General features: G+C 35.4%; 1 protein-coding gene across 2 annotated transcripts in view; it reads left to right on the forward strand.

Annotated features, from left to right (window-relative positions):
• Positions 1 to 4,238: 4,238 nt before the first annotated feature.
• The window catches only part of LOC124091925 (calcium-activated chloride channel regulator 4), a 29,753-nt gene continuing 9,810 nt past the window's right edge, over positions 4,239 to 24,181 (forward strand). For both annotated transcript variants that reach the window (XM_046443148.1, XM_046443147.1), the window contains exons 1-10: positions 4,239 to 4,397; positions 8,611 to 8,751; positions 8,894 to 9,041; positions 13,330 to 13,438; positions 14,075 to 14,252; positions 14,686 to 14,904; positions 16,907 to 17,134; positions 19,372 to 19,549; positions 21,277 to 21,383; positions 23,694 to 23,909. In XM_046443148.1, coding sequence (XP_046299104.1) covers positions 4,239 to 4,397; positions 8,611 to 8,751; positions 8,894 to 9,041; positions 13,330 to 13,438; positions 14,075 to 14,252; positions 14,686 to 14,904; positions 16,907 to 17,134; positions 19,372 to 19,549; positions 21,277 to 21,383; positions 23,694 to 23,909 — 1,683 coding nt within the window. The remainder of the gene's footprint in view (positions 4,398 to 8,610; positions 8,752 to 8,893; positions 9,042 to 13,329; positions 13,439 to 14,074; positions 14,253 to 14,685; positions 14,905 to 16,906; positions 17,135 to 19,371; positions 19,550 to 21,276; positions 21,384 to 23,693; positions 23,910 to 24,181) is intronic.

Here is a 24,181-nt window from a genome sequence, read left to right on the forward strand (position 1 = left end):
GACAGATCCAAATAGAAAGAGGAAGAAACTAAGTTTCCTAGATAAATTCCAGATTATTTATATCCCAGGTTCTGTGTTAATGGTGAATAACTTATAATAACTGAAATCCATATCACTTTCAGAAAGTGTAGAAGGGTGAGTAACTAGGCTTTGCAAATAGAAGCTCTTCCCATTTTTAAAAACTAACAATCTCATAAATATGATTCCTTTAGGAGATGAAAATTGAAATCACAGACCACATGCCTACTTCAATAAAAATATAAATCTTTCTGTCATAATGAAAGAAAGTGGCTCTTACTCTCCTAGAATGTGACTGATCCATGATTTTAAAGTCCTATGACAGAAGATCCCTCTGTCACCATGATAATCAAAAGTTCTGACTCTCCCAGGAGAATTCAGTGTTGTTCATCTGAAAAAAAAAAAAAAAACTGGAATAGGATGTTAAAAACAAAACAAAAAAGAAAAACTAGCATCTCATTTTCTGCACTTGGCATTTCCATTCTCCCTTTGAGGAATATATAAGCAACTTCTCTGAAGATAAATGTAACATGGGAAAGTACCAATAAGTTTATTTTATGGCTATTGAAAAAAAAGTGTTATTGAGTCAATAAAATGTCTGTTAGAGATATAAAGGGAGTAGAAAATTATTAACACAGCAAAGGTAAGTTTTCCTAATATCTTGAATGTTCACCCAATCTGTCATTATTGTATCACAGAATCTGTTACTCACGGAAATCAGTTTCCCTTTTATTTTGTATTAACACACACTAGTTGTACATACTAATGGATTTCACTGTGATATTTCCATACATGCATATAGATTGCATTGAGCATACTGAAATCAATTAATTTAACTTTTATACTGATTACCTTTTTGAGTTATGATCTGATAAATAAATAAAAATGTATTTTAAAGTTGAATCAATAGATTAGACATAAAAGATTTTTTATAGGAAAATGTATAGTATTTATATTTAAAAAATAAAACATTTACCAATTTTGTAATGGTGTACTTATAAACTTAAAGATAATATTGAAGCTAAAATAAAAATGACCACAACCAAAACTAAATTTATGTATGATATTCAAGGACACTGGGAGGATTTTAGCAAAAATAATCTCAGCATTAAATGCACCAAACACCCCAAGTCTGGTGTAGAATTAGAAAATCAAAATTGAAATTCATCTTAAAAACTATGTGGAAACAAACGTTAAGTATATTAGTTGAATAAAAAAGACTGTCTACACTGGAACATGTTCTACTTGGGGGGATGTGCCTCCCCGCCAAGTAAAAAACTTGAGGGATGTGGCCAAAATAGTATTCAGTGTACGTATTTTAACATTTACTCCTAAATAACAATAAAATAAACAAATAAGCTAATTAATTAACTAGGGAAAGCAGCTAAAGAATTACAGAAATCATAAAGTAACAAGGGAAATAATTAATAATAAAAGAAAAATTAATGAAATGTAAGCACCACCAATAACAACCAAAACCTCCAAATTTTTCTTTTTAGATGCATAATTTCTGGGATGAGCAAAGGCATGGGGAAAGCTTTCCTTACATTTTATAATTCACTGAATGCAGATAAATGTTCATCAATAATAGATTCTTAAGTTATAGTTAATTTATATTACAAAATTGTGTTCAATGTTTAAAATTGTACATACAATTCTATATGTACAACCAGTGACCACCATTGCTACCATTGTGACAATGCTCCTATAACCATTGGTACTATTTTCCTAATATTTTCTTTAACTCTATTTATTTTAAAAGAAAATAAAAACAAACTTGATGTCATTTTACCAGAAGTATCTGTGGAAACACAAGTTTGATATGTTGGGTACATTTTTCTGTCACACATGAAAATGAATTGAAAAAAAAAAATGACACTTTCAAAGCCCTTCCTTGACCCAGTCAGAACAAGAAAATCCAAGCCTCTCAAGTGATGCTAGCCAATCTGTTTACCTAAGTTGGATCTGGTTCTGACCCACTAAGCACAGTCCTTTATAACTTGTGAGGAGCTGGCCTCTGCCTGAATGCCTTCCTGAGCTGGGTCTGATGGAGACAGTGGGCTTGTAGCTAAACCAACCACTCGGGAATATGTAAGAAGTGGACTAGTCATGGAAAGGGATGCCTTGGGGGACACTGGAGCAGTTACCCACTTCCCTCTCTACCAAGAGAATAGAACTCAGCCAGGGAGATGGATGGAAAATAAGTCAAGTCTAATTCAAAGTTTCCTGAAATATGAGGAACTAGTGGAAGGGGATTGTTAGAAATATTTGCCAGGCTGCACATGCTCAGAGCCAGTGCTCAGAGGAAGAATTTTCCAACAGCTTTGACAAAGAAGTCTATCCCTTATGAACATATTACAAAGACCTTCCCAAATTTATTGAGGAGGTAATAGCACTTCCTCAATTTAACTAGATAATTCACCAAACACTGGAGAGGATCCAAGTCCCCCAGGTGTCTCCAGTGTTCCAAAGACCTTGGACAAGATTATGTTTAAGCATTGTGATGTGTTGTTATTTTTGGCTTTACTGATAGTCATTCAGGCAACCACTTAGCCGAAACAATTCCCTAAGCACCAATTCCATAGGCTCAGATTGTGCCTGAATTGCTTGAAGCAAGTTGAAAGAGAGGTGGGGAGTAATAAGAAGGCAGCTCAGGGAGGTTACCAGGGCAAGCCTGCATAGGATGTATTTGTTAACACCCTATCCTCTACCTACATCACAGTTTCCCTGAGGTTGCCACTGCAAGAGCTCTGGCCAGAATCTTCAACAACACAGTATATCTGTGAATGTAGAAATATCCTGCCAGATTCCCAAGGAGATAGAAGGACGGCACAGGAGCCACCTGAGAAGGCAAATTCTGGGCAATATGACAAAGCCCATATCTTGGGAATGTGACCAAGAATCCAACATTGTATCCTGTATACATTGTATCCTGTATCCAAACTTTGGAGGGTATTCTGATAGTAACATACAATAAAACTGTTGTGTAAATTGATGTCAAATATTTTCCCATACATGTATTCTCTCCTAGTCTATTTTCAGTCCTCTTTTGGGTTCTGATGTATCCTGGCTCTTTCAACTTCAGGATAAGACTTCTGGATTTATCATCATAACTCCAATTCTGACCCCTTTTCTCCTTTTAAAAAACTTATTATAGTATTTGCCTTATAAAACCATATTGCCTCATTATGGAGTGACTAGATCCCTGGTACCTGGTATAAGAATGTTGGGTTTAGGTCCTGATTCTGAAATTACTTGGCTCTATGATCTTGGAAAGATTTAAACTCTATATGCCTCAGATTATCCATATATAAGATACTATTTGTATTTACATTAGAAAGTTGACTAAGGGAATGAATCTGTGCCTTGGTAAACAATGAATAAATGTGAATTATTAATGTTATTTATCTGCCAAAATAGTAACCAGCAAATTACCAGGTGTTTTTATATGTTTGGATTAGAACATTCTTTTCATTTCAAATCTGGAAAGGATTTTTTAGTTAATACTAATAACTGATTTTATCAAATCTTCAGTTTATAAAAGTCATTAATATCTTTAATTTGAGTTTCAAATCTATTTTATCTAATTTGGGGTTATTTAAATTTAATGCCTTAAATTTTCTTCCATTATTTACACCATTATTATTTAGATGATAAACAATCCAGATAATTCTGTTCCTCTGTAGCACTAAAGAGTAGCATTAACACTGCAGGGACTGCTCATTTTATTATGAGTTTTTATGAATATTCACATTCCACTTGACAGAATATATAGTTTATGTCTATATTTAGGAAATTAACCAAAATTAGGAAGAATAAAAATGTGTCTTAAGAGGAAAGTGTGCAGTGCACTTTGTAGAAAGATCTCATTTCTATTATGATTCTTTAAAAAAATTTTTTGTTAATTATTAATGGACCTTTATTCATTTATTTGTTTGTATTTGGTGCTTAGAATCGAACCCAGTGCCTCACTCATGCTAGGCAAGTGCACTACCACTGAGCCACAACCTCAGCCCCTCTATTATGATTCTTGATCACTCTGATAGTAACATACAATAAAACTGATGTGTAAATTGATGTCAAATATTTCCCCATACATGTAATATTGACCTTTAAACAGTCAACATCCCACAGTAAGTCAACACTGATAATTTTTAGAGGTATATATAGATGGAGAGACACAAGATGAAAGAAACCTTTTGAAGAACCAGGGAGGAACAATGGGGTTATTCAGAGGTTTGGTCTCCCTCTTAGTCCTATTCCTGCTGCAGAGGTCAAACACTTCCCTTGTGAGGCTGAATGACAATGGTTATGAAGACCTGGTCATTGCTATAGATCCTGGTGTGCCAGAAGATGGAAAACTAATTGAACAACTAAAGGTAAGATAGATGGAATTTCTTCTGTTTGAATTATGGTAAAGAAAAAATGTTAATGGTGAATAATTGTTACAGAAACTCTGAATGCTCCATGAAGGTCAATAGCAGTGTGGTGCAGTGGGGAATGTTGGGATGTGCAGAGAAAGGTGGAGGTTCTAGATGGAGTTCTTCCCAATCTTACCACAACACCTACAATAAGGCACAGGGCCTCCCTGATCCTCAGTGTCCTCCTCTGTAAATTAGTAGTTGTACTTATCTCTTTTTAAATAAGTGTTTAACTCATGGTATGCTAGAGGAAAGAGCAGTAAATAAAAGAAAAAAAGCCCCTGGTCTCATGGAGTGTATATTTTTTTCAGAGATCTAATTAATAAAAATTAGTAATTTAGCAAGCAGGTCAGGTGTTAGCAGGTTGCTGTGGAATACACCAAATCCAGAAAGGGAGTTTAGAGTGTGGGTGGGACTGGAATCAGGGGAGAATTTTAGTTTCATGTATGATCATCATGGAAGACCTCAGTGATGAGGTGATGTTTCAACAGAGATGGAGGTAAGTGAGGGAAGAGTCCACTGACAACCTGTGAAATCGGCACAGCATGGAGGTGAGAGGATGCTTGCTGTGACCAAGGAAACCATATGGATGAACAGAGTTAAGCAAAGGGCTCTCTGAAGTTAGAGAGGAAGCAGGGCTCAGACCACAGGAAAGACTTTGGCATCTTCTCTGAGATGAGAATCCATGGAAGAGTTTGTCCAGAGGAGGTGTACACTCTCCTACATGTTCTGGGATGGCTCTGGCTGTGGTATGGAAGAAATGGAGAAAGGCTTGCACTTGTCACTCAATTGTGTATGAATGCTATTGTAGCATAGAGGTATAAAAGGACCCAGGTAGAAAGTTGTAGCAGGTGAGTAGTGATAGCGATGAGGACAATTAGACTGTGGTAAAGAGAGTTACTGTGTATGATTCTGAACATACTCTGAGGGCATCATAGACAATATTTCCTGATGGTTTAGATGTGTGTGAGTAGGGGAAGGTAAGAAAGAAATGTAAGAATCAAGGAAGGCTCTACACTTTTGCCTAAATACTTGGAAGGGTGGGAGTCTTATCAATTGGGAAGGGGTAAGTGGGAAAGTTGTTAGGAGATCTGGAGTTAGTTTAGAGTATTTTGAAATTAAAATGCTTATTAGACATCCAAGTTAAAGAGGCAGGAAACTGAAATTAGTATAAAAATTTGTGTGTATGTAAAAGTTTGAGGGTCCTCAGTGTGTAAATTAAATGAGTTACTAGGTGGGTGTAAACAGAAGAGAAAGGCTCCAGTACCCTGATTTTAAATGAAGGACTTTGATTTTCTAAAGTTTTTCTCAACCGTAAAATCTCACATAGTACAGAGATTGGGCTTACTGTGATGTGAGTTTTTCTCTGTACATGACATCTATATGTACTTATTCCTCGTATTTAATTTCCAGGACTGTGTCCTGATGCTACTTTTGAAGCCTTCTTTGGTGATTCTATGGTTGCTATTTATTGTTCATTCTCTATAAATTCTGTTACAGTTAGAGGTGTTTGCTTATTGGTACCTTTTGAATTCCAGAAAACGTAAATATTCTTTTTTATTAGGGAATATGGGTTAGACCAGATAGCACAGCTAATTATTAATGATAGGTTCTTAGTGTTCAGGGCTAATTGAGACTCCAACATAAATGCAATCCCTTGAAGCTGTACAATGCCCTACCCACACAATCAAACACAGCAACCCTGTTCAATATATAACTCAATTTGAACCAGTAAATACATTTTCTTCTTGTATGCAAAGAGAGCCATCACTTTGAGCAGAAGGTAGAAATCTATTGGGACCTAAGTATCATATCCCCGCAACCTTCACCCCCCCCCCAAAAAAAAGGAGTTAAGCATCCTTAGAAAACACAGATAATTCTTTCATCTGAATTTTAAACATTTCTGAACTCAGAAATCAGTATCTGATAAACTGTTTTGTTGGGATAAAAATTTCTTAACCATGGTCCTCTATTGAACACCAAAATGGTAAATTCAATTCCTTGCAGACAAGCCTAGATTTCACAATGTTTTTTGACATTTTCTCAGCCCTCAACAAAGTTCATACATTTATAGCAAGCAACTCTGTGAAACATATCCACATTACACAGAAAAATAAAACTGGGGTTCTGAAAAGATAAGTAGCTTTTCCCAGGTCATACTAAATACAATCAGAACTGAGATCCTGGTAATGAGCTTTGAAGACTGATAGATCTGGGTTTAAATTCTGACTTGAATAAAATGGCAAAAACCCAAACCCAAATACTCTTTCCTAAAAACTTATAAACCGATGTGGTCTTAAGTCTATTCTTAGGAATACCTGAGATGTTCAATTTTCAACTTACTCTTTTCTGTGTTTTTAAATATTTCTTCTTAGTTTGAGAGTAATTACTTTTGCAAACACTGGTACTTTCATCGTCTGGATTCAACTAGGTTATTATAGGAACTCTGAGAAATAATGTAGAATATTATTAAGGAATATTATGGGGGGTTTTGCTTCCAAAAACTCAGTGTCCAATTATTAGTTATTCCAGGATACTCTGGGGATGACAGTCATCTAATAGAGTCTCTGACACCACTCTCAGACCTCAGAGCCCACCATTATCCAAGACAGCCCACTTGGACTATTGAGACACCAATATAAATGCAATCCCTTGGAGCTGTACAATGCCCTACACACACAATCATACACAGCAACCCTGTTCAATATATAACTCAATTTGAACCAGTAAATACATTTTCTTCTTGTATGCAAAGAGAGCCATCACTTTGAGCAGAAGGTAAAAATCTTCTGGGACCTAAGTATCAACTCCCCCAATCCTCCATCCACTGCCAAAAAAAAAAAAAAAAAAAGGAGAGAAAAAGGAGAGAAGCATCCTTAGGAAACACAGATAATTCTTTCATCGGAATTAAGTCAGCAAATCAACTCTGCAGCTCTCCAAAGCCAGTTTTCCTAATTCTCAGCTGGTCCACTGGGCCTTTAGTTCTCTGAACCCTGGCCTTCTGACTTACCATGGTTATGAACAAATAAGGTTACTGACTTCTTGTAGTACCTGTGAGTCAGCACATTGGACTCTCTTACAGATAGCCAGGAAGAAGCCCTCAAATTCCTGAGGAACAGTTCTATTGTAGGCTTTATGTTAAAGCAGAAATAATCACAGAGGAGCCTGTCTTGAAAAACAAACAACACTGATGACAGGGTTATTTCAAACTGATGAAAAAGCTGACATTACCATTCATTACCCAGGATTTTGGAATTATTCAGGGTCTTGATCATGTAGAATAAAACACCTTAAATGTGTTTTACCCATCAATTTCTCCCACTAGAGAGTAAAGTCTGTGGAGAGACAACTTCTTTTATTAATCATTGTAACTTTGGGCTTCGTAACTTTGGGCTTAGTAACTTTATAACTAAACATTAGGTGAAATTATTTCAGGTTAATGGCAGAGCCACAATTTCACAATCAAAATTTTACCTCTACTATGGATTTTTCCATAACCCTACCCATTGACACCCAATCCTGTTACCTTCCCTATGGATAGGGTGGGGAAAGAATTCCTCCATGCAACTCTAACATCAGCCTGAGAATGTTTAAAAAGATCATTAAAACACGAAGAACAGAAATGATAATATTCCTGTAGACTGTCCTCCTTAGCTTGCATCCATTAAAGCTGTTCTTGACTCAGATTTTTAGTAATGATATCAAGCAATTTTAGGGTTGCTTGTGGGCACAGTACTTTTAATTCATCCCATCTTTATGACAACCCTAAAGATAGGTATGTAGCAATGGTCCATTAAAGAGGTGAGGAAATTGAACTTCAGAACACTATATAAATCAACCAAGATCTGTGAACCAAAAAGTACTAACACCAGTACTGGGACCAAGAAAATTACCCCAAAGTCCATGTGCATATTCATATTAATCAGTTCCTTTACACAAAATGCATAAGCACTCGCCTTTCGGGGTAAGAGAAGAGAAGACTGAGAAGCCTTTCAATGTGTAGGACAAAGCATTAGTTTGAGTTTGAAAGATTGCAGAAATGGAATGGTGGGTAATCATCAAGCAGGTGCTTTTGTGTTGACAGGTACTGGGGGAGATGTCAGAGATAAGCTCTGCTCTGTCAGTCCATTCTTGCTCAGCAATACTCACATATTGTTTTTCATTGAAATAGGACATGGTCACTACAGCATCTACCTACTTGTTTGAAGCCACACAGAAAAGATTTTTTTTCAAAAATGTTTCTATATTAATTCCTGAGAATTGGGAAAGAAGTCCTGAATACAAGAGGCCAAAACATGAGAGCTACGATCAGGTAAGTGTTGAAAACTTCTCTAAGAGAAAAAGAATATTTTCAGATGTTTCCCAGTTTTGCCACAAATTGATTGTTTCAGAGTCTAACTAAATATTGCCATTTGTGTTCTTCATGTTTTAATGATCTTTTGAAATATTCTCAGGCTGATGTTAGAGTTGCAGCACCAGCCCTCCCAGGCAGAGATGAACCCTACACCAGGCAGTTCACAGAATGTGGAGAGAAAGCAGAGTATATTCATTTCACCCCTGACTTCATACTGGGAAAAAAACAAAATGAATATGGACCATCAGGTAGGAAATTTGGCTTAAACATCTCATTTTAAACAAGCATCTCTGTTCCTGGGTTTAATGAACCAGCCTTGGAGCAGAAGTCTTTAGGTTCACATCCTGGCTCTTCTGTTTATTTGCTGTGTGTGAACTTAAACAAGTGACCACATACTGTGTGCTTATGTCTGGTGAAATGGTGAACAGTGGAGTTTTTGATCTTGTGGAAATATTATGAATATCAAAATAGAGAATTCATATAAATGTACAAAATACAGTAACAAGAATTTCTTCAGAAATTTGGACAGAGCACATAAAAAATGTTTTTTTTATGTCATACTTTTAAGATTTTGATTTTCCAGTTCTCTACATTTGGATATATATTTTTAAATTTATTTATTTATTCTAATTTGTTATACATGACAGCAGAATGCCTTTCAATTCATAGTACACATATAGAGCACAATTTTTCATGTCTCTGGTGGTACACAAAGTAGAGTCACAGCATTCTTGTCTTCATACATATACTTAGAGTAATGATGCCCATTTCATTCCAACATCTTTCCTTCTCTCATGCTTCCTCCCTTCTCCTCCCTCCCTTTTGCCCTATCTAAAGTTCCTCCATTCCTCCCATGCTACCCACTCCCACCCCCATTATGAATCAGCATCCACATATCAGAGAAAATATCGGCCTTTGTTTTTGGGGGATTGGCTTACTTCACTTAGTGTAATATTCTCCAGCGCTGTCCATTTACCTGCAAATGCCATAATTTTATTCTCTTTTAATGCTGAGTCATATTCCACTGTGTATATATACCACAGTTTCTTTATCCATTCGTCTATTGAAGGGCATCTAGGTTGGTTCCACAATTTAGCTATTGTCAATTGTGCTATTATAAACACTGATGTGGCTGTGTCCCTGTAGTATGCTGTTTTTAAGTTCTTTGGGTATAGACGGAGGAATGGAATAGCTGGGTCAAATGGTGGTTTCATTCCAAGTTTTCCAAGGAATCTCCATATTTCTTTCCATATTGGTTGTACCAATTTTCAGTCCCACCAGCAATGTATGAGTGGACCTTTCTCTCCACATCCTCACCAACACTTATTGTTTGTATTCTTAATAGCTGCCATTCTGACTGAATGAGATAAAATCTTAGTACATATATAGAGCACAATTTTGATTTGCATTTCTCTAATTGCTAGAGATGTTGAACATTTTTTTCATATATTTGTTGATTGTATATCATCTTCTGATCAGTTCCTTGGCCTATTTACTGATTGGGTTATTTGTGTTTTTTTGGTTTTAAGTTTTTTGGGTTCTTTGTATATCCCAGAAATTAGTGCTTTCTCTGATATGTGTGTGGTAAAAATTTGCTCCCATTCTGTAGACTTTCTGTTCACCTCACTGATTGTTTCTTTTGCTGAGAAGAAGTTTTTCAGTTTGAATCTGTCCCATTTATTTATTCTTGATATTATTTCTTGCACTATAGAAGTCTTATAAAGGAAGTGAGGGCCTAATCTGACATGATGAAGATTTGGGACTACTTTTTCTGCTATTAGATGCAGGGTCTGTGGTTTAATTCCTAGGTCCTTGATCCACTTTGAGTTGTTTTGTGCATGATGAGAGATAGGGGTTTAATTTCTTTTTGTTGCATATGGATTTCCAGTTTCCCCAGCATCATTTGTTGAAGAGGCTATCTTTTCTCCAATGTATGTTTTTGGCACCTTTGTCTAGCATGAGATAACTGTATTTATGTGGGTTTGTCTCTGTGTCCTCTATTTTGTACCATCGGTCTACAAATCTATTTTGGTACCATACCATGCTGTTTTTGTTAACATTGTTCTGTAATATAGTTTGAGGTCTGGTATAGTGATGACACCTACTTCACTCTTCTTGCCAAGGATTGCTTTAGCTATTCTGGGTCTCTTATTTTTTCAGATGAATTTCATGATTGCTTTTTCTATTCTATGAGGAATGTCATTGTGATTTTGATTGGGAGTGCATTAAATCTGTATAGTACTTTTGGTAGTATAGTAATTTTGACAATATTAATTCTACCTATTCAAGGACAAGGGAGATTTTCTATCTTCTAAGGTCCTCTTTAATTTCTTTCTTTAGTGTTCTGTAGTTTTCATTGTAGAGGTCTTTCACTTCTTTCATTAAGTTGATTTACATTTGTATATTAATCAATTACACATATGTTACTTGGAAACCTGATGTGTATCAAGCTGGAGAGAGCCATGATGCCACTTACTGATCAAGAGAAAAATGTATAGGCTATTAGTTGGTGATATTATCATTTAACTATTTGCTTGCACCAGATGAAATTGTCTATAGTTGATCATTTGGCCTATTAAAAATGGAAATTTCATCTAGTTCAATCTAAATGTTAAGATAATTTGTTCAGATGAATGAAATAAATTATTTTACAGGCAAAAATGAAAATTTCTGTTAAAGGAGAGTCCAATTCATAGGTCACTATTCAATGAAAAGTTTTATGAAACCTGAAGACTCAGAATTGCCTTTCCCTCTCCTATTGCCTGTTCAGTGAGTGTTCATTAAGTCTTCATGTCTGCCAACACAGCTGCCTTAGTCATCAATATCTGGACCACTTTCCTACTCTAATTGTGAAAGCTCCATAATACTCTCCATCCCAATCTCATCTCTCTCCCATATGTTATCCTGACAAGAAGTGCTCTCTTTGGCCCTTCTAATCTTTCTCATCTTTCTAGATGTTCCTTCTTTCTACCCTGGCATGTCCAGCAAACCTAGTCACTTCAACCACCAGCACAAATAGCTCAATTCTCCAGCCACTCTTATCCTAATTTACATCTCCTATATTGTATGATCTTGCCTCTTTTTTGCTTCTATTACACGTTTCCCAGACTGTTTAAGTGTAACATTAATTGGCATCATTACAAACACACAGTTTCTAAGCTCAGTTATGCTCTCAAATCTATTTAACAATATTCTTACTTGGCTTTTCTCAGTTCCCTTTCTCATTTCCCATAGTAGCTGTTTTAAAGAATCCACCATTTTTCTCAAGATCTCTAGCCACTCCTCTCACTCCAATTTTCAGATGCCTTAATGAGCAACTGAAGTCTCTATTTTTTGTTTGGTCATTCAAACTCGTGTCCACTTTCCACCTCCTCTATATAGTTGCAATACAAAAGAAAAACTTTTACAATTTTTACATCCAATTTACCCATTTCAGCTCTTGATCCTTCCTTATATCCTATAATCTAGACCTATTCCATTACTGACAGTCCTACCTATCCTCTCAGACAGTTCTTTGTTATGTAATTTGATATAAGTGTTTATAAAAAGGAAATTCACACTCTCTAAACCATCCTCTAAAAACAACAAGGCTTTTGGGAAAAAAGATTAGAAAGACAGCCCTCAAAATCTACATAATTTCATACCAACAACAGTAGTATAGTGTCTATAAAGATCATTTGGACTAGGCAGCAACTTGATAAGGCTAGAGGCTGCCATAGCAGATATTAAAAATGCTCATATGTACACATACACACACACACACAGTAGAATTCTATTAGAAATGAGAGCAAAGTAGGCTGAAATGACATGATTTCAATGGCAATGGAATTTTAAGTCAGAAGGGCTGCTTTTTCAGGTGGGTGCGGGAAGCAGAGCAACCTGAGGAGGGTAGAAGTCAAATAGTGGACCTGTCTAAGAAGACAGTCACAGATGCAGGAAGTTTTAATTTTTTAAAAAATTCACCAAATGTCTTTAGTAGCACTTGATATGAGGGCTTTTCTCTCCCTTACTGAAGGTTATAATTCCATTCCCACTAACCAGGTCCTATTTTCCCACATCTCAAACAAGCAATTTTAAAGTTTAATGTGTAAAGAATAACTATTTATCAATATTTTTATTACCACTTTCTCAAGAGTATTTTTAAACAAAATTCTCCTAATTACATCTCATGGCATCTTAATACAATAGTATTACTGTATGTCTGATTACATTGTTGGTAGAGTTAAAGTTTGAGCCATAAGCCGTTGTACTATCGTTTTACTCATAAACTACCAATATCCAAATCTTCATTGACTTTGACCATAGCATATACTCCTTAAAAGTTTTGTTGATTTAACATATAGGAAAATAAAAATACAATATACTATTTAACAATATACTCATTAAATGCCATAAGCTCTTTTTAGAAACAAAAATGTTAGGAGTTATGGAGATCCTCAATCTAAATATAATTTATAATGAGAAGACCTTAACATTTTTTAGATATAAAATTTGTCACTTGAATTATGATCATGCATTTGAAATATTTTCCTACAGGTAGACTGTTTGTCCATGAGTGGGCTCATCTCCGCTGGGGAGTGTTTGATGAGTACAATGAAGATCAACCTTACTATAGTGCTAAGTCAAAGAAAATTGAAGCAACAAGGCATGGCTATTTATATTCTCTTAGACGACCTCGGGCTTTTAGCTAGTTGATTTTCCTATTTCACATTCTTTCAAATGATAACTATTTATTTTTGTCTCAATGAAAATACTAGATGCTACACTACAAAACTGCCTCTTTTTAAGGGAAATTTATCTTAGAGTAGTTGGTTGACTTTCTAAAATACACATAACTTTGATGGCAATTATTTGACTGATATTTTGATGTATTTTACACCTATCTACCATAACTTCCAGAACTCATTTAGACTAAGAGTGTACACTACATAGATGGACTAACTACATGTTGATCAAAATTATTTCTATTGTATAAGTTTAAACAAAAATGAATACATACTGCTAAATGTGGGCTGAGCAAGAAAGAAAACACTCCAAGAAACCAACTAGTAACTTCTTGGAGATAAATAAAGGTTATTTTGGAATATCAGTGTAGCATGGTAGTTAATAATAGACTATTCTCTTGATTCTGAGATTAGGAGAACAAAGTGGCTGGGGGAATCCACTTAAAATTGAGTGTGTTATCAATGATTAATGTCCTGCTAGGGATAGGGTCTTGTAACACAAGTACAAACTGTTAATGACTAATTTGCCTCAAAATGAACTGTCACATATTTTTCAGGTGTTCCACAGGTATCACTGGCAAAAATAGAGTTTATAAGTGTCAAGGAGGCAGTTGTATAACTAGATCATGCAGAACTAATTCTACAACAAAATTGTATGAAAAGGACTGTCAATTCTTCCCTGATAAAGTTCAAACAGAAAAAGCATCCATAATGTTCATGCAAAGCATTGATTCTGTAAGTATGTCAATCATTATTTTCAGAATTTATAATCAAAGGGCATTTCTAGTTTTATTCATTTTTATTTTTATTATTTTGTGATGCTGGTGGTCAAACCCAAGGCCTTATACATGCTAACTGAGTACTCTATCCATTGAACTACATCCTGAGCCCCACATACCCTATTTTAATATATCTGTCCAGGTGACATAAGGATTAGATATATTAAGAAAGAATTCTTTGAACATTGGTTGACATATGTAAAGAACTCAGATAATGTTATCCGTTATCATTATCACTATTGTGGTAAAGCTACTTGATTCTCATTCATTATATTTTATTCAATAAAAGCATATTTTCAGGGTGTATTTTAAATTTCTTCCAGTTTTGTAGTTAGGCTTTTTTAGTGCAGGGTATAGTAAATTATTTTTTCATTTTATTAATCCTTTAGGTGTTGGAGTTCTGTAATGAAGAAAACCATAACCAAGAAGCTCCAAGTTTACAAAACATTAAGTGCAATTTTAGAAGTACCTGGGAGGTAATCAGCAATTCTGAGGATTTTAAAAACACCCCACCCATGGCAGCACCACCTCCTCCACCTGTGTTCTCATTGTTGAGGACCAGTGAAAGAATTCTGTGCTTAGTTCTTGATAAGTCTGGAAGCATGACTGTAAGTTCATGGGTCCTTTTTTTCTCAATGTGGGCATGGAAGTAATTAAATGCTAATAACACACTGAACTCTACCTGTACCTGGGTTATTCTAAATCACATGGTGACATAAAACACCATCACTTCCTATAATCATGACCTCATTTGTTGCAGCAAAATATTGTAACCAAATCAAGATGTCAGTAAAGAACTAATCTGAGGATCTCTAGTTTTTTTTTTCCAGAAAATGGATGGGTTTTTCTAGAAACTGGAAAAGCTCTGAAATCCTTTAATCAAGCTTTATTTGAAATGTTAGAACTAGAGATTGAAAGATGAAATTATTTTTAACCATGGTCCTTGTACTGAAAATGCTTCAGAGATGTGAAGACAGAGTGGATTAGTAGATACTAAACCCCATTCCAATTCAAAGAATAAAAGCTTTCAGCAGAATCTGAACAGGCCTTTATTTTATTTGTATCAACTATACAAGTTACCTCTTTATGCTCAAAAACACAAAGAAAAATCATTATAAAGAATATCTATCTAGAGGCAGCCATTCATTCCATTATATTTTGGTGAATGGAAAGCATTGTATTCGGCTCTGAGAATATATGTCCATGTTATCAGAAGTTCAGAGTCCAACATAAAAATTTTCTCTCCCTTTTCTCATTACCTGAACAAGTTATATTTATTCTACAAAATTGAGGCACTCACCCAGGAGATGCTCTGGGTTTATAGGCTGCTGTAGGCCTATCCGTTGATTCCCAACACTGCCCTATGCATACTTCTATTACTGTGTATTATATTGAAATCACACATGTCTTTTCCAACTAGCTTGGGAGTTCTTCTAGGAAGTGGAATCTTGTCTGAAGCACCTTCCCCCTTAGCTTATAACAGAGTTAATCACATAAGGTGATAAATAATAATTGTTGAAATTAATTGACTAAAACAAGAAGATGCAATGTGATAAAGCACCCAGAACATATGTTCTGCATATTTGAGGCAGAACAAAGCATGCTGAAGGCCAGGAATAAAAGCTTCAGCAAATGGAATATGGGTGGTTATTGAAAAAGGGCAGAGAAAGACACAGATTAATGAAATAAACCACAATAACACACAGTTTCAGAGAGAGCAGCAAAGTGCTAGACAGTAGCCCATGAAGTGGTCAGGAAATGTCACTGAGGAGAGAAGAGGTTACCGATTGGCAGATGAATAGTCTCCCATAGACAGGTTTCTGGCAAATTCAGTGTTAATGTCAAAGCAAAATGGTGGAGAGCACTAAAATTGGGGGGTATAGTAGTTTTTTTCCTATAATTTGTTCAGGAAGTTCAGAGGGAAACTTGGGTATGAGTTTGGGGGAGGAAGGATGGTGATGAGGGATGGTAAAAACAAATGTATATATCCTTGGAAATCCAATGCCAGGGAAGAAGGATGTAAGTACTGAAGGGTTACCAAAAAACCAATTCCAATTGATCCATTGTCAAAGAAGTGGTGGGAAAGGTTTGGAGAAAAGGAAAGTAGGGGGGTTAGTACTGGGCTTCTCGGTATTTAGCTTTAGCTCAAGGAAGTTTCACATTTTGGGTAGAATAGTCCCCAATGAATGGACCATTTCAGTTCCTGGGTGGAAGTCAAGATAGTCTGTTGGATTTGTGAATTCTGGGGTGTGATTTCATCCTAGGACAACAGGCACAGAGACTCCCAGGAGTAATTAGAGAGGCTCTGAAATGTGTATCATCACTAGCAACTCAATCAACCTCCCTAGCTTCCATCTCTAACTTGAATGTTTAGCTGCAGGAATCAGCTCTAGTTAAAAAAAATATGAGCTCCTTACTCTACTGTATGAGTTCCATAATACACATAGTCATATTTTTCAATTTTACTAATTGAATAATTGCTTTCTTCAATACTACCAGTTAATATTGGTAGAGATTTCTTACCAATAAAGTTCATGCACTCATTTTGTATTATTAGCTATTATTTCATTTGAAAACCACTTGTTTGTTTTCTTATCCTTTTTTATTCAGACTTCCAGTCGCCTCAATCGAATGAATCAAGCAGCAAAATATTTCCTACTACAGACTGTTGAAAATGGATCCTGGGTAGGGATGGTTCACTTTGATAGTGTAGCCAGTGTTAAAAGTGAGCTAATCCAAATAAAAAGTAACAGTGAAAGAAACAAGCTCTTGGAGAGTTTACCTACGCAAGCTTCTGGAGGAACTTCTATCTGCTCTGGAATTGAAGCTGCATTTCAGGTGAAAAGCATACCTCAAATACATTTTGTTCTTTTTTGGTTATTTGTTTTCAGAATATTTTCATGTGAAGTGCTGCTGCATATATGTGCAGCCTAATTATGACATAATTAATCTTAGGAGACATAGGACCACAGAAAAAATTCTTTTGATTTTTAATGGATTGGCAAATCAATGAATAAAATGTGGGGGAATAAATAAGTATAAAAATGCCACTACTTTATACACCCAATAAGTCAGGGACTTTGCTTTTGTTACAATAGGAGAGTTGGTGCTAAATACGTCAGTTAAGTAAATAAAAAATGTGGCATATATACATAATGGAATACTACTCAGCAATAAAAGAGAATAAAATCATGGCATTTTCAGGTAAATGGATGGAGTTGGAGAAGATAATGCTAAGTGAAGTTAGCCAATCCCCAAAAAACAGATGCTGAATGTTTTCTCTGATATAAGGAGGCTGATTCATAGTGGGGTTGGAAGGAGTAGCATGGGAGGAATAGATGAACTCTAGATAGGGCAAAGGGGTGGGAGGGGAAGGGAGGGTGTGTGGGGGTAGGAAAGGTGATGGAATGAGAAGTACATCATTACCCTAAGTACATGTATGAAGACACGAATAGTGTGAACATACTTTGTATACAACCAGAGATATGAAAAATTGTGCTCTATATGTATAATATGATCTATAATGCATTCTGCTGTCATATATAACAAATTAGAATAAAAAAATTTAAAAATTGCAAGCAAAAAAGAGTATATGGACAGAAAAGTCATCAACTTTGGGGACAATGAAGCAAAATACTTGGTGTGATTCCACTTTAGGCCAAGTCTCCTTTTTGTTTATGTGGCATTTGGACAGAGCAAAGTTACACCTATCTATTAAAGCAGACGGAGTATACTGAATATTAATCCTATCTAGTGTAAGCCTGGAAGTTAGGGTATGAACTTTCATGTCAGAGTACTGGCTTGGCCACTTACTAGCTTTGTAATCTTAGGCAAATGTTTTGGTCTCTATAAATTAGAGGACATGGGAATGCCAATCTCATAAGATCATTTTGAAGATGAAGTGAAGTTTTTCAGTTACATACTTATAATGATCTTTACTGTATTATAGAGTAAATTTTATGCAAATTGTCATCTTTAACACAGCATTAGTATCAATTGTCACTTCCCTAATTAGAAACACTCTCTACTCCTTCACAGTCTATAAATTGTCTGAATTCCTCAGTCTGAAGTTTCTCCAAGTCTACAAACACTAAGATTGCCCTCTTTTATCTCCCAGCCTTTTTTCTCTGTTTTCCCCTCCTGATGCTCTATATCCCAAGAACTTACTGTGCACATTTTTCTCCAATCCTCACTGTATGCTAGCTGTCCCTGTACCTATAAACATGCAAATCCTCTACCTAAAATGCATCCTTCTTTCCCACATTGACATGTTAAAATTCTACTAGTTCTTCAAAATCTCTCTCCTTGTAGCTTTTTCTGCCCCTCACAACCCTATATAGTCTCTTTTATGAATTACATGGAATTTTAAGTGTAGATTTATCAAATGAAGGTCTGCATTCAAATCAATTGTCACTATTAGCTTTGTACCCTAAACATGATTCTTGACCTCTCTAGTCCTTCAGTTCCTCATTAGTAAAATGGGATAATTAAAGCCAGCACATAAGGTTGTTTATGTTTTCATTTATTCAACATGTATTTAATGTCTAGCTGGTATGGGCCAATCAAAGCTGCTTCCCTCTGTGGTATTTGCTGTATAGGGAACAGATTTTACCATATAGGTGAATACAAACAGTAATGCACATTATGGAGACAGTGTTGTGAAAGAACCCAACAAGGTGATTTTGAGTAACTGGGAAAGGAGGAATCACTGCAGAAAAAGAGACCATTGAGGCTTTCCTAAAAAGTGACATATAAACTAAGACTTGAAAGATGATGTTTCAAATCCTTCAGTAGCATCTGTTGTGCTTAAAACAAATTACAACTCTCTTATATTTTTTGAAGCTTTGAATTATTTAGCCATCATCTAATTTTCCAACCATATTTCATACCTCCTCCTTTGCAATTCTCCAGTGCCACCAGATTCTATCATTTCTTAGAATAATCCAGTTTTTCCTCACCTCTTTCCAAGGAACTTTATGCTTTCCTTATATGTTAACCATTGGTTCCTTCTCATCTAATTTCCCTTTTGTCTTTTGGATCTAGGATGGTAATTGTGTTCTGAATTATGCTTTCAGGTGATTGAAAAGCTAAACCCCCAAATAGATGGATCTGAAATAGTGCTGCTGACAGATGGGGAGGACAAAACTACAGGGAGATGTGTTGATGCTGTGAAACAGAGTGGGGCCATCATTCATTTAATTGCTTTGGGGCCATCTGCTGAACAAGCAGTAATACAGATGAGCAATGAAACAGGTAAAACATGACCTGTACATTCTAGACCTTTAATATCAATGTATATAAAGAGGCTGACAACTCAACAACTTCTCTTAAACTCCTAGTTTGCAAGTCCTGGGCCAAGAGTTGGAAACCACAGTCAAACCAGACCCAATCTCTGTTCTCACAGTACTCAGAATTCAGTTGTATGGAGAGGCAAATAAAACTGCAAATTAGATCATAATCATATAATATTCCTTCATAACAGTAGGACTATCCAAGAATAAAATTCTGTGTGTGCAGAGGAAGCCATCAATTCTCCCAAGGTTGTAGAGTATAGGGGCAAGGAGGTCTCAGCAACTAGGTGACTTCTGAGCTAGACCTTGAACAAGGTATTAAATTTCCCTGGGAAGGAAAGAGGGTAAGAGAAGATAATCAGGCAATGAACCAAAAAAATCATGTTGGAGGACAATGTGATGGAAGCAATGATATTTCCTTGAAGAAGCAATAGTATTCCTGTGAGGCCAGAGCATAGGTGCCCATCTGTGAAGCAGGCTGTGAGGTAGAAAGCAACAACTGACATTAGCTCAGCCAAAAGATCCAAATAACGAGAAATTTCTAGATAAATATTAACAATAGTAGCTGTTATTTTAGATACAAAGATGTGATGAAAACAGATTATGTTTCTAATATCTTCTAAACATAACAGAAAAAATATAATTCACAACATGAGTGCTAAATATTTTATCAAATTGGCTTTAATGGCACAAATATAAGCTTGCTGTTAGTTGTATAAACTCATCATTTTAAGGTGTTTCTGTTTTGTTTTGTTTGTTTTTGGTGTTTTGTTTGAGACAGATCTCTAAAGTTGCCGAGACTGGCTCCAAAATTGTAATTCTCCTGCTTCAGCCTCCCAAGTAGCTAGTTTTACAGGCCTGAGTTGCCATGCCCATCCAAAGTGCTTTTATAGCAAATGCAAAATTTAAATCACTTCCAAGTATTCCATTGAGTAGTAGTACCTTTTGAACTTGTCTTTACTACTTACTTTTCTTCTATCTCCTGTCAATGATTGTCAGGATACCTTAGTACATAATATCTTTCTAATTTATATATTATCTTCTAATTTTCTGTTTGATCTACTCTGTCTGCAATATCTAAAAACCACTTTGATTTACATATTGCCATACTAGTGTCTGTTGTGTTCTGCTGCCTTTCCTATCCTCTACTATCCCCCCTCCCCTCCCCTCCCCTCCCCTCTTCTCTCTCTACCCCCTCTACTGTAATTCCGGGGTAAAAATGGGAGTTCATAACCCACTTGAATCAAAGTGTGAAATAGGATATATCAAGAACTATGTAATGTTTTGAACAACCAACAATAAAAATTTAAAAAAAAAAAAAAAAAAAGAAAAAAAAAATAAAAACCACTTTGATAGAACTATATCCTAAATAAAACTGAATAATTCCCCAAAAGGGTTGTGTAAAGACTGCAAGCTTAACCACGTGGAACTGTAACATTTTCTTTCATCATCCATGATTATTTGATGTATTTCAGGTAGCTGATATTTTGATGTTGAGGTATTAAAGTAGCTTCTGCTTCCTAGTTATATTTTTAAATTGGCATTTCAGAATTAAATCTTATAGCTATCTGACATTAGTCTATTTTAATAATATGTACTGAAACTGATTTTGTTTAAACTGTTACCTTATTAATCACTAAATGTACTTATTTTCTAGAAAGCAAACTAACTAATGCATTTACATTTTAGGAGGAAAACATATTTATGCTTCAGATAATGCTGAGAACAATGGCCTCATTGATGCTTTTGGGGCCCTTACATCAGAAAATGCTGATCCCACCCAGAAGTCATTTCAGGTCAGAGTTCCCACTACTGGGGCTTTTCTGCTTGCATTTACCATAACTGAAAAGAATTTGTAGTCTTAAGTTTTGAGTTCTATGTTTATCTCAAAGTAAATTTCTAATTAAAATCAAAACTTTTGCCAGAAATAGAAATTATCCTAGAAATAATCAACCCAATTGAGTGCTAAAATCAGAGGAAAATACCAGAAAAAAAAGAAAGAAAAAGAAAGAGCAGAATTGGGAAAAAAATATAATAAACCTTTGAGGAAAATGAAAAAAAGAGTAAAATAAATGGTAAGAGAGCTTAGATTTTTTTTCATATTCCCATAGAATTTGGTTAAGAAATAATATTAAAACCTAATTACATACATTTTCCATCAAAGGACTTCATTTTAAAAAAGCAACCATTTTAGAATGAATGTATTTTTTAAAAAACTCATGTTTTTAAGCTCTCCTTATCCTTCACTCTTATAAAATAAATTTAGACAAATGAATTCAAGTGCCTAATTTGGAAACATAAGAAGTGTATCTTGGAAATAAACAGGAGAAAGAAAGGGTGAAAGATCATTCTGTATCTACAAGGCTAGGGCTTCTCCCACCTTTTCAACCACATTTTTTTGCTGGCATTTTATTTTACTCACCTCTCTTCTGAACTCAACTCTTTTTCTCATCTATGTTACAATAGCACCATCATTTTTTGTAACTTAGATTCAAGAACTTTGATTAAGCAATTGTTCTTTAATTCAGATCCCATCTATGATGTCAACATAGGCTATTTCCATCAAAATCTTAAAAAAATTCTCTTCTTTCCAAAAGTCTATATCATACCTCCTTATGTCAAGACTTCCGTGTTCAGTTTTTCTATTCATCATGTTACTCGCTACATTAAAACTTATCATGATCACCTAGACAGACCTATTTTCCAACAATAAGTAGAGCATAGATGCTGTAGCCTGTGGCTACATTTTGGTTTGGAGATTTTACAGCATAATAATACTTTCTTAAATCAAAGACATATTCACTTAATAGGAGATGAAGATTTTTATAACAATGATGCTTCAAGTAGAATCCACTCACTTTTATCAGCATGAGGGTGTGTTTTGTTGTGGAGTAAGTTGAAGTAGAGATGAGATTTCTTATTGTTCTGAAAAGGCTCAACTTAGGAAGCATGTAGTGAATGGATCAAGTTGGACCTTCTGAGACTTTATGTTACCTGAAATGAGCCAGGCCCAGAAAGACAAAAGTGTATGATCTTAAATAGTTGAACTCAGAGAAGCAAACAGTAGAATGATCATTATCAACAACTGGTAGAATGTAGGAATTGGAGAGATGTTAGACAAGGATACAACATTTCAGTTAAATAGAAATGAGTTCAAAAGATCTATCATACAAACATGATGATGATACTTAATAACATGAATGACATCCTCATTGAGAGGACTTCAGTCCTTTCACAAACATACACACACACACACACACACACACAAAATGACAAGGATGTGAGGTAATGCTTATGTAAATTAGCTTGATTTAGCCCTTCCATAATGTGTACACTTTTCAAAACATCATGTTGTACATGATAAACTTATACAATTTTTGTCACTTTAAAAAATAGTAATTAAGCAAAAGAGGGCTCTCCTAGACTATGTGCTACCCACAAAGACTTGAATAGCTTCTTAAAAGTTCCTCCTTGAGATGGTCCTACATTTTACTTGGTCTTGTCTCAAGATTCCATCCTGTACACATCAGTTTCCCCTTTTGTGTTTGCTCTCCAAAGCTTCACTCTCTATCCTGTATGAAAAACTATTTCAAGATTTCAGATCAGGAAAATATCCATGAGAGCATTTTTCCCAATGATTTATGGTCCTTATTTGTAAAGCTCTCACTCTCTGTCAAATGCTCGAATGATCCATAAACATCATTTCTTGGATCATCATGAAAATGGGTAAACTAAGGGTAATCAAACATGCATGCACACAAACACACACACATACATACCCCCAATAGTCCTTCGCTGTCTATAGTACCCTTTAATAGTAAAGACTAGTATGGATCTGGGAAAAAAATAATCACTTCCTGTCCCCAACTGTAATTTCATTCTCCTGATCTACAGCTCTTTTATATCCTGTTTTTCTCTCAGATCCTCTATTTCCACACATTCTAGCTAACAACTGCTACATATCAATGAGTTTCAGAAAGATCCCAAGAGTAAGGTGGCCATATATAAGATTGTATTTAGATGAGAAATTGAGACTGATCTTTAAAAGAAAAAGAATAAAATTATTCTATTCTATAATCATTGATTTTTAAAATATATCTAAACAGCTCGAAAGTAAGGGATTAACCCTGGACAATGATCTCTGGATGAATGACACTGTAATAATCGATAGCACTGTGGGAAAGGAAACATTCTTTCTTGTCACATGGGAAAAACAGCCTCCCAGTATTTCACTCTGGAATCCCAGTGGGACACTGACAGAAGCTTTCACACGGGACACTCTTTCCAAAATGGCTTATCTCAGCATTCCAGGAACTGCACAGGTAAGTAATCAGTTTTTAGACTTCCTCTGAATTTTTGAAAGCTGAAAATAAATTGTTTAATGTCATAAGTGTGAGTATTTATGATCATATCATCTACAAAATTATTTTGTGATTCACTCTCCTTGACTTTGTGACCCTAAAAACTATAGTAGGTAGCAGGAAAATGAAACACAGAACTCTTGCATCAGGAGAAAGTCTAACAAGAACTCTCAGGAAAAACTATGGGAAGACTCTGTGCAGTTAGTGTGCAGACTGCTGTTGAGGTCAATGAA

Source organism: Marmota monax, unplaced genomic scaffold (assembly GCF_021218885.2).
Source record: "Marmota monax isolate L192 unplaced genomic scaffold, Marmota_monax_Labrador192_F-V1.1 WCK01_AAM20220418_F8-fsc00046, whole genome shotgun sequence".
Lineage (NCBI taxonomy): Eukaryota > Metazoa > Chordata > Mammalia > Rodentia > Sciuridae > Marmota > Marmota monax.